General features: G+C 58.0%; 1 protein-coding gene across 1 annotated transcript; it reads right to left on the reverse strand.

Annotated features, from left to right (window-relative positions):
• On the reverse strand, window positions 1-10950 carry HTRA2 (HtrA serine peptidase 2). The gene is made up of 8 exons (XM_045017796.1): window positions 10586-10950; window positions 7959-8163; window positions 7596-7790; window positions 7220-7252; window positions 6532-6640; window positions 2431-2500; window positions 735-830; window positions 1-393 (listed from the first exon to the last, which is right to left on the reverse strand). The coding sequence occupies exons 1-8, from the start codon at window positions 10948-10950 to the stop codon at window positions 228-230; spliced, it is 1239 nt and encodes a 412-aa protein (XP_044873731.1). The 3' UTR covers window positions 1-227.
• Window positions 10951-11126: the final 176 nt, after the last annotated feature.

The raw sequence follows: 11126 nt of genomic DNA on the forward strand, positions 1-11126 counted from the left end.
GACGGTTCCCCACGAGAGGTTTAATGGGGATGAGGGAAGCAGACAGCAGCCACCCCCCAATGCGCCAGTTCCAGGACCAGCCCCGCTGGCTGGGGCATTTCAGGCTCTTGCAAAGGCCCTGAGTCTCTTGTGGCAGCACGGGGCCTCCTGCCTGTCACCCTGAGCCTCTGGCTTGGCTCGTGTGCTTCAAGCCAAGTCCATGGCACCCCTGGCAGCTGGGCAGCTCTCTACTCTGTGACCTCAGGGCTGACGTTCACCAGCAGCATGTCATGGCCACGCCGCACCAGCAGAGCCAGGCTGTTCTGCGTCCGCACGGCCTCGTAGATGTCATCGGCACGCCGCACCGCCTGCCCATTGATCTCCTTCACAACGTCACCCGCCTTCAGGCCTGCCCTGGCAAGAGAGCAGACACCAGCATGCTGGGGCCCGACCGTGATGCATGCAGACCCTCTCTCCCCACAGAGCCCTGCCCCAGGCAGACGGAGATGGGGGCATGGCCCGCCTAGAGCAGTTGGCTGGCTCTGGGTTGTGGCTCCCCTGGGAAAGCTGCAGTGTATTGACGTGAGTGCAGCCCTCCAGGGACGGACAGGGTTAACCCCCTCAGGAACACACTGGCTGCTGGTGCGGGCTGCCTGGGGGCAGGGGATGGGCAGAGTCCACAGTGAGCACCCCACGTTCTGAGCCCCAACCCCCCACAGCAGCTAGCACCAGGACCCTCCCCCTGCAGCACTTACTGATGGGCTGGGGATCCAATGATCACCTTGTGGATCAGGACCCCGTACGAGACATCAGGGAAGCTGGAGTCTCGCAGCTTCAGCTCAGCCAGGATACTGCAGAGAGAGAGAGCGCGCGCGTCACTGAAACACTACCCAGCCAGAGGGCCCCGGCCAGGGGTTCGGGACACCGTGTCCCAGCACTGGAGAGCGCGGGAGCAGCCTCACTGGGCAATCAGCTCCTCGTGGGGAACAGAGCACGAAGCCACCAGGTGGGACTTTGCCCAACCCTACGACCTGGGAGAGACAGGTAGGATCAGGCAGGACAGGCTGCCTCGCCCCAGCCGCACTGAGGGGACAAGGAAACAGAGTCCCTGCCCCGCCCTGTGTGCCCCCTGGCACCCAGCAGCAGACCAGTTCCCCAAAGACAAGGCAGCCGGAAAAGAACGTGGGAGATGCCAGGCAGGATCAGAGCCAGTCTGCACCCGGCCCAGTCGCCCATCCCTGAGAACGGCCAGCAGGAGCCGCCGCCGCCCTGCCATAGGGAGGCCAGGTTAACCTGCCCCAGGAAAGTCCCCTCCTGACCTGGCAGCAGGCAGGTTCTAGCTCTGCCACACTCATTACTGCTCAGCAAGTGCTACTCTAACGCTGAGCTGGGCCACTGTCTCCTGCCCCCCTCCAGGATTCAGCCCGGCTCCCCCAAGGGAAAGCAGACTCGCCAGCACACCGGCGCCATCTCCTGGACACCGAGATGCAGTTTAAGAAATCAACCACCACCATTAACCCCGATTCAAGGAGACGTAAGTGGCATCCCCTCTTCCAGCACCCCAAGAAGGGGATGAAAAAGACCAAGGGCACCAAGCGGGATCCTCAGGCCTATCTGGAAGCAGGACTCAAGAGCCGAGCATAAGCTCACAGCGAAGGCAACAGCACCTGTCTCCATCTCCGGGGGGGAAGACGCCTGCTGGCTCTTGCTGTGGCACTGTTTTGTTGGACCACTGCACTACTAACCCCACTAACAGACTGAGCCAGCCAGGCAGCGAGAGACCCACAAAGTCCCTTATGCAACTGAGCCTGAAAGCTCCAGCCTGCCAAGACACTTCGAGGCTCAGCGGGCGCACACAGGTATTCCAGCGCCACCCTTGGGAGCACTGCCGGGGCTGCTTGCCTATGGCGTGGGGAATGCAGAACCCTGGTCACCTGCCGTGGAACACAAGAGCTGACTATTGTTACTGCTGCCTGGCGATTTCCCACAACTCCAAATGGACGATCTGCATTCCTCCAGAATGACACAATTTCTCCTTATTTGCTGTGCAAGACCATGGTGGCAGAGTAAATCTAGAGACAGCTGGTGCTGGGCAGAGATGAGACTAGCTCTCTCTGTCCAGCTCCGCTAAGAGACGGCTGGGGCATGGCCAATACTGGGGAGGTGTAACAGGGTGATGGGAGGCTGAATCTCCCTGGGAACTCATCTGCCAGAGCGAAGGCTGGGCACCCTGCCCCGAGGGATGGTCCCCTAGACTTCAGCAAGCACAAGTAAACTAATTGGCCTGGGGTGAGGTAGGACCCACATGGGCTTTCCCAAATGCAGAGTGATTCTCTGCGTGGGTTTCTGGGGGTGGGGTGAGGGGTGACAGGCTCCCTTCTCCATCTTGCTTTCCTGAGACACTCTGGCCCCTGAGAAAACCCTGGAAGGCCCCAGACTCAGGACACATACCTGGGGGTCAGCGTTAGCATCATCACCCCAATGTAGTGGCGCTTCATCTCCGTGCTGCCAAACCAGGAGCCTGCAAGAGGAAAGGGAACCAGGTCTAGGAGGCCCAAGAAGGGACCTGTGTGAGCACCCTCCCTCACCCTCCAAAGCACAAGGCCAGTCCAGCTGGGTCACTCCTCAACCTACTTACCCAGGAGAAAACCACGCTCCACCCCCAGGCTGCAGCCTGCCAGTTCCATCCCACACACCCATCCCAAACAGGGCAAGTATCATGTGGAGAAACAGCAGCTGGGGGCTGGGAGAGCAGGGACACCCCAGATCATTGCCAACATCCTAACTGCAGCTGCTCTGCCATCCGGACCCACCACACACCGACTGGTGCAGTCCAGATTCTGGTCCAGGCCCTGAGTAGATCCCCAGAGCACCCTGCCAACCCATAGGCAGAGAGAGACCCAAAGTCAGAGTTTAAGGCCAGAAGGGACCCTCGGATCAATCTAGTCTGACCTCTTGTACATCACAGGCCACTGAATTTCAGTCAGTAACCCCTGCATTGAGCCCAAGAGTTTGTACACATGAAGGGCTACTGAGCCAGACCAACGATCCGCCTAACTCAGTATCCTGGGTTCTGACACTGACTGGTGCCAGATGCTTCAAAGGAAACAAACAGAACAGGGCAATTAACAAGTGACATCCCCTGTCATCCAGTCCCAGCTTCAGGCAGTCAGAGGCTAGGGACACCCAGAGCAAAAGGCTGTGTCCCTGACCATCTTGGCTAATAGCCATTGATGGACCTACCCTCCAGGAACTTTCTAACTCTTTTCTGAACCCTGTTATACTTTTGGCCTTCACAAAATCTAGTGGCAACAAGTTCCACAGGTTAACTATGTGCTGTGTGAAGGAGGTACTTTATATTTGTTTTAAACCTGCTGCCAATTAATTTAATTGGGTGACTCCTGGTTCTTGCATTATGTGAAGGGGTAAATAACACTTCCTTATTCACCTTCTCCGCACCATTCATGATTTTATAGACCTCTGTCACGTCCCCCTCAATCTTCTTTTTTCTAAGATGAACAGTTACAGTCTTTTTAATCTCTCATATGGAAGCTGTTCCATACCCCTATGCTGACCTTCTCTGTACCTTTTCCAATTCTAATATATTATTTTTGAGATGGGGCAACCAGAACTGCATGCAGTATTCAGGGTGTGGGCAAACCATGGATTTTATAGTGGTATTATGATATTTTCTGTTTTATTATCTATCCCTTTCCTAATGGCTCCTATCAGCATTAGTTTTTTTTGACTGCCACTGCACATTGAGTGGATGTTTTCAGAGAATTATCCACAGTGACTCCCAAGATCTCTTTTGAATGGTAACAGCTAATTTAGACCCCATCATTGTATATGTAGAGTTGGGATGATGTTTTCCAACATGCATCACCACTTTGATTTATCAACACTGAATTTAATCTGCCACTTTGTTGCCACTCAGTTTTGTGAGATTTTAACTTTGTAACTCTTCAGTATGCTCTGGCCCTATCTTGGGTCATTTTGTATCATCTGCAAACTTTGCCACCTCACTGATAACCCGTTTTCCAGATCATTTACGAATATGCTGAATAGCACGGGTCCCAGTACAGAATCTGGGGACCACTAATTACCTCTCTCCATTCCGAAAACTGACCATTTATTCCTACCATAAGAACATAAGAATGGCCGTACCGGGTCAGACTAAAGGTCCATCTAGCCCAGTATCTGTCTACCGACAATGGCCAATGCCAGGTGCCCCAGAGGGAGTGAACCTAACAGGCAATGATCAAGTGATCTCTCTCCTGCCATCCATCTCCATCCTCTGACGAACAGAGGCTAGGGACACCATTCTTACCCATCCTGGCTAATAGCCATTTATGGACTTAGCCACCATGAATTTACCCAGTTCCCTTTTAAACATTGTTATAGTCCTAGCCTTCACAACCTCCTCAGGTAAGGAGTTCCACAAGTTGACTGTGCGCTGTGTGAAGAAGAACTTCCTTTTGTTTTAAACCTGCTGCCTATTAATTTCATTTAAAACAAATAAATGTTTGTTTCCTGTCTTTTAACCAGTTACTGATCTGTGAGAGCACCTTCCCTCCTATCCCGTGGCAGCTTACTTTGCTTAAGACCTTGGTGAGGGACCTTGTCAAAGGCTTTCTGAAAGTCCAAGTACACTATATCCACTGGATCACCCTTGTCCGCATGTTGACCCCTCAAAAAATTCTAATAAATTGGTGAGTCATGATTTCCCTTTACAAAATCTGGTGACTTTTCCCCAACAAATTGTGTTCATCTCTGTGTCCGATAATTCTGTTCTTTAGTACAGTTTCAACCAGTTTGCCTGGTACTGAAGTTAGGCTTACCGGCCTGTAATTCCAGGATCGCCTCTGGAGACTTTTTAAAATATTAGTATCACGTTGGCAATCCTCCAATCATCTGGTACATAAACTGATATAAGCAATAGGTTAGATACCCCAATTAGCAGTTTTGCAATTTCGTGTTTCAATTTATTCAGAACTCCTGCATGAATCCCATCTGGTCCTGGTGACTTATTAATGTTTAATTGATCAGTTTGTTTCAAAACCTCCTATTGACACCTCAGTTGGGGAGGGAGAGCTCAGTGGTTTGAGCATTGGCCTGCTAAACCCAGGGTTGAGAGTTCAATCCTTGAGGGAGCGATTTGGGGATTGGTCCTGCTTTGAGCAGGGGGTTGGACTAGATGACCTCCTGAGGTCCCTTCCAACCCTGAGATTCTAGGATTCAATCCGGGACAGTTCCTCAGATTTGTCATCTAAAAAGAATGGCTCCATGTTGGAATCTCCCTCACATGCAGACCAATGCAGAGAGTTCATTTAGCTGTTCTGCAATGGCTTTATCGTCCTTGAGTGCTCTAGCACTTTGCTCGACCAGTGACCCCACTGATTGTTTGGCAGACTTCCTGCTTCTAATGGGCTTACATTTTTTGCTGTTTGTTTTTGAGTCTTTTGCTAGTTGCTCTACAAATTCTTCAGGCCAGTTGTACTTTGTGTTTGACAAAGGCATCCGGAAAGGCATCGCATCTGGATTTACAGACAGCAAGTGATGGAGAATCCACCGCTTCCCTTGGGAGGTTTTTTTTTTTTAAACTGAACTTGTCTGGCTTCAACTTCCAGCCCCTGGTTCCTATTCTGCCTGTGTCTATTAGATTAAAAAGCCGGTTAGTGCCTGGTATTTGCTCCCTGTGCACGTGCCTAGCCACTAATCAGGTTACCTGTATTTATTGCACTTTATAAGGAGCTCAGTTTGTTTAACCTATGTCTCTCACTGCAGGGCATGTTCTCCAGCTCTCAAACCATCTGTGGCTCTACTTTGCACCAGCTCCAATTTTTTGATGTCCTGTTCAAAATGTGGGCACCAGAACTGAATGCAACATTTCATTATTGGCCCCAGCAGCCCTTTTGGAGCCCTGGGGTGCCAGTTATCCGGCCTGCTGCTTTGGAAGAGGTTCTCCCCAGCAGTCACTGTTTAACATCCTCCTCACTGGAGGGTTAAGTCTCAGAGGGGTTGCACCCAGACAGCATGGGCTGAGTGTCTTTCCTATTGCCCCACACAGGCGCCAGGGAGCAGGTCGGCACTCAGTCCCCTCAGACCAGGATGGGAGAGTTCCCTGGCCCCCGAGCCCCTTTGCACTTGGGGCACAGTTGCTAGAGCCTGAACAGCAGAACTGCACTGCCTTTCCTCAGAAGACAGATGGGCCCCGGCTCCCTTCTCCAGAACCCAGCTGTGCTCAGGCACCTCTCCCTGGCTCCATCCCTTCTGGCCCCCCTGCTACCATAGCTGAGAAGAGGAGAACCAGCCTGCAGTGGAGGGGGGATGGGGCCAGCCCAGAGAGATGGTGTCTCTGCCTGGAAGGGCCCCTCAAGGCTTTTCCCTTGGACTCTGACGTGCCAGGAAGAGGTTGAGGCCCAGTCCTCTGCCAGGGATAGATGAGTGACAGCCCTAGCAAGGAGTCTGTAGTGGGTGCTCCTATCCCCCCCGCCCCCCAGCTCTGCTCCGCTCCCTCTGCCTGAATCTCTCCTGCACCAGCTCACTCACTCTTGCGCTGCTCCTCCTTTTGCAAGAATTCCCGCAGCCGGTCCGAGGGGATGGCAAAGGAGATACCCGAAGTCACCTTCATTGTGTTCACTCCAATCACCTCGCCGTCCTGCCGGGAGACCGTCACCATGCAAGCCAAGCAGGGCACCAGCCTGCCCCACTGCCATCCCTCCTGCCCCCCAGTTTGCCCCCTTGCAAGGAGAAGAGGGACATGGCGCCCGGCAGGGCTCAAGCCCAGCCCATCCAGGCTTCCACCAATTTGCTCCCAACACACGCTTGGCTGGGGGTGGGTCAGGTGGTGATACTCTCACAGGGGTGAGCAAGTCCCACTGGCTGTGGGGGCCATGCAGCCCTTCCTCTGTGCCTTATAAGTACCAGGCCCCAGTCCAGTTATCCCCAGGCTTGGAGTGTGGCTCCGTTCAGGTCAGAGCCCCCTGGGCAGTGGGCAGGGCCTGGGAGATGAACAGCTTGGGTCAAGCTCTGCCTCACCCGTCCCACCAAGGGTCTGAGCCAATGCTCCCAGTGGAGTACGAAGGGCCCCAGCTGCCCCATCTCTGCCCTCCCTGCTGGCAGCATGAGGTGGACACCCCCCTTGCACAGAGTAAATGAGATAGGGCTGGAGCACCCAGCCCAAACGGGCACCACGTTCCCTCCCAGAAATGGCTAACACCCAAATGGCAGCACTTACCAGGTTGACGAGGGGACCCCCTGAGTTCCCGAACTGCAGCAGGAGAGAGAGGGGGAGAGTTAGACCCCAGCAGCGACATTCCCACTGGGGGCAGAGACAAACCCCGGAGAACCTGGGGTGGTCAGTAACACGGGCAGCGAACACAGCCCCTGGGGAAAATAACCCAGATCTCCTGCCTCGCGCCCCATCCTGCTTTCCAGCTCATCCTACAAGGTACCCGCCGAAACTTCCGTACATGCGGGCCCCCTTCCCCGGCTCCCCCCCTCCACCCCAAACAGCAGCAAAATTCTTCTGGATGTACAATATGGTGGCTTCAGTGAGGCCCCCCCACTCCCCTCCCCAGCCCCCCACCGCCCCGCCCCCCCACTCCCCTTACATCTATGGCGGCGTCAGTCTGGATGTACTCCATGTTGGAATCGGCCAGGCCCAGCTCCCGGCTGCCACGCTGGGCAGAGCTGACGATGCCGGAGGTGATGGTGTTCTGCAGAGCAAAAGGGCTGCCCATAGCCACAACAAACTCACCTTGACGCACCTCTGAGGAGCGGCCCAAAGGTAGCGTGGGCAGAGGTTGCTGGGGGGAGAGAGAGACAGGTCAGCACAGCTCCAGGGAATGCCCTGCAGGCAGCCAGCGCAGGAGCATTGCAGCAGCAGCAGGCTGAGAAGCCCCAGCCCTCTGGACAGATGAGGCCAAGAAGAAAAGGCTGCTTGCCCCTGGCTGCGCACCTGGCTCCCCACACACCTTGGGGTTGATTTTGATGGTGGCAATATCTGCCACCTGGTCGACCTGACGGACCACGGCATCGTAGAGCTCTCCGCTAGCCAGCTTCACCCGCACCCGCCGCCGATTCGCCACCACGTGGGCATTGGTCACGATGAGGCCATCCGGGGACACCACAAAGCCAGAGCCGTTGGAGATGGGCACCTCCCGGCCTGAGAAGGGATGCCTGCAGGACAAGAGCCAGAGGTAGCTGTGGGGAGAGCCAGGATCAGCGCCGGGGGGGAAGGCACCCACCTCAGTTATCTGCAACCCCTTTAGTCAAGGCACAGGCCCCCTTCCTTAGCGTTCGCAGATGACACTAAGCTGGGGGGAGAAGCAGATATGCTGGAGGGTAGGGACAGGGTCCAGAGAGACCTAGACAAATTAGAGGATTGGGACAAAAGAAATCTGGTGAAATTCAACAAGGACAAGTGCAGAGTCCTGCACTTAGGATGGAAGAATCCCATGCACTGCTACAGACTAGGGACCGAATGGCTGGGCAGCAGTTCTGCAGAAAAGGACCCGGGGATTACAGTGGATGAGAAGTTGTATACGAGTCAGCAGTGTGCCCTGGTTGCCAGGAAGCCCAATGGCATATTGGGCTGTATAAGTAGGGGCATTGCCAGCAGATCAAGGGACATGATCATTCCCCTCTATTCGGCACTGGTGAGGCCACAGCTGGAGTCCTGTGTCCAGTTTTGGGCCCCACACTACAAGAAGGATGTGGAAAAAGTCCAGCAGAGGGCAACAAAAATGATCAGAGGGCTGGAGAACATGATTTATGAGGAGAGACTGAGGGAACTGGGATTGTTTAGTCTGCAGAAGAGAAGAATGAGGGGGGATTTGATAGCTGCTTTCAACTACCTGAAAGGGGGTTCCAAAGAGGATGGAGCTTGGCTGTTCTCAGTGGTGGCAGATGACAGAACAAGGAGCAATGGTCTCAAGTTGCAGTGGGGGAGGTTTAGGTTGGATATTAGGAAACACTATTTCACTAGGAGGGTGGTGAAGCACTGGAATGGGCTCCCTAGGGAGGTAGTGGAATCTCCTTCCTTAGAGGTTTTTAAGGTCAGGCTTGACAAAGCCCTGGCTGGGATGATTTAGTTGGGTTTGGTCCTGCTTTGAGCAGGGGGTTGGACTAGATACCTCCTGAGGTCCCTTCCAACCCTGAGATTCTGTGATTCCTCCCTGTCAGCAACCTCTCCCCCCTGCTAGGACACACACCTCCTTTCTGACCTGAGCATCTGCCCAGGGGCCAGGCCCATCCCCCTAATCAGACACAGGTCCAAACCAAGGCTCTCTCAAGTGCATGTGGGGTAGGATCTCTGGGGGCAGGGCCAATGGGTCGGTACCTGCCCAGGATCTTGATGTAGACCAGCGCGGGGGCGGTACCGGGGGGTCGGGTCGGTACCGGGGGGTTCGGGTCGGTACCTGCCCAGGATCTCGATGTAGACCAGCGCGGGGGTGGTACCGGGGGGTCGGGTCGGTACCGGGGGGTCCGGTCGGTACCGGGGGGTCAGGTCGGTACCTGCCCAGGATCTCGATGTAGACCAGCGCGGGGGCGGTACCGGGGGGTCGGGTCGGTACCGGGGGGTTCGAGTCGGTACCTGCCCAGGATCTCGATGTAGACCAGCGCGGGGGTGGTACCGGGGGGTTGGGTCGGTACCTGCCCAGGATCTCGATGTAGACCAGCGCGGGGGCGGTACCGGGGGGGGGGGGGTCGGGTCGGTACCGGGGGGGGTCGGGTCGGTACCGGGGGGTCGGGTCGGGTCGGAACCGGCCCAGAATCTCGATGTAGACCAGCGCGGGGGCGGTACCGGGCGGGGAGGGGTCGGTACCGGGGGGGGGGTCGGGTCGGTACCGGGGGGGGGTCGGGTCGGTACCTGCCCAGGATCTCGATGTAGACCAGCTCGGGGGCGGTACCGGGGGGGTGCGGCGGGTGGGTCGCAGGGGGGGGGGGGGGGTCGGTACCGGGGGGGGGGGGGGGTTGGGTCGGTACCTGCCCAGGATCTCGATGTAGACCAGCGCGGGGGCGGTACCGGGGGGGTTCGGGTCGGTACCGGGGGGGGTCCGGGTCGGTACCGGGGGGGGGGTCCGGGTCGGTACCTGCCCAGGATCTCGATGTAGACCAGCGCGGGGGCGGTACCGGGGGGGTTCGGGTCGGTACCGGGGGGGTTCGGGTCGGTACCGGGGGGGGGTCGGGTCGGTACCTGCCCAGGATCTCGAGGTAGACCAGCGCGGGGGCGGTACCGGGGGGGGTCGGGTCGGTACCGGGGGGGGTGCGGGTCGGTACCGGGGGGGGGGGTCGGGTCGGTACCGGGGGGGGGGTCGGTACCTGCCCAGAATCTCGATGTAGACCAGCGCGGGGGCGGTACCGGGGGGGGGTCGGGTCGGTACCGGGGGGGGTCCGGGTCGGTACCGGGGGGTCGGGTCGGGTCGGTACCTGCCCAGGATCTCGATGTAGACCAGCGCGGGGGCGGTACCGGGGGGGGGTCCGGGTCGGTACCGGGGGGGGGTCGGGTCGGTACCTGCCCAGGATCTCGATGTAGACCAGCGCGGGGGCGGTACCGGGGGGGGGTCGGGTCGGTACCGGGGGGGGGTCGGGTCGGTACCTGCCCAGGATCTCGATGTAGACCAGCGCGGGGGCGGTTTTCTCCACCACGTCGGCGATGAAGTTGAAGGCGGCGCGGGCGGAGCCGGGGGGCGGCGCGGGGGGAACCGGCACCGCGGCGCGGACCCGAGGCAGCAGCGCGGGCGGGTCCCGGCTCCGGCCCCAGAGCAGCAGCAGCAGCGCCCCGGCCCCGGCCCCCGCCAGCGCCCAGCGGGCCCCGCCTCCGGGGGGGCGCGGCGGGGGCTCCGCGCGGTGCGGGCAGGGAGCGGCCGCCAGGCCCCGGACCGGCCCCGCGACCCGCGTCAGCCCCAGCAGAGCCCGGCCCCGCCAGGCCGCTCGCACGCCCAGCGCCCGGGCCGCCGCCATTGTGCGCGCCGCGCGGGGCAGGACGGGAAATGGAGTCCCGCGCGCGGGGCAGGACGGGAAATGGAGTCCCGCGCGCGGGGCAGGCCGGGAGCGAGGCGCGGGGCAGGACGGGAGATGGAGTCCCGCGCGCGGGGCAGGCCGGGAGCGAGGCGCGGGGCAGGACGGGAGATGGAGTC

This window comes from Mauremys mutica, chromosome 5, assembly GCF_020497125.1.
Source record: "Mauremys mutica isolate MM-2020 ecotype Southern chromosome 5, ASM2049712v1, whole genome shotgun sequence".
NCBI classification, from domain to species: Eukaryota; Metazoa; Chordata; order Testudines; family Geoemydidae; genus Mauremys; species Mauremys mutica.

What these genes read in the sequence shown, in the direction of transcription:
- HTRA2 (XM_045017796.1), bottom strand. Translation starts at nt 10,950, where the DNA reads ATGGCGGCGGCCCGGGCGCTGGGCGTGCGAGCGGCCTGGCGGGGCCGG. An exon ending in TACATCGAGATCCTGGGCAG is followed by an intron (nt 8,164 to 10,585) that starts GTACCGACCCGA and finishes CTTGTCCTGCAG; the next exon opens with GCATCCCTTCTCAGGCCGGG. An exon ending in AAAGGAGGAGCAGCGCAAGA is followed by an intron (nt 2,501 to 6,531) that starts GTGAGTGAGCTG and finishes TTCCTCTTGCAG; the next exon opens with GCTCCTGGTTTGGCAGCACG.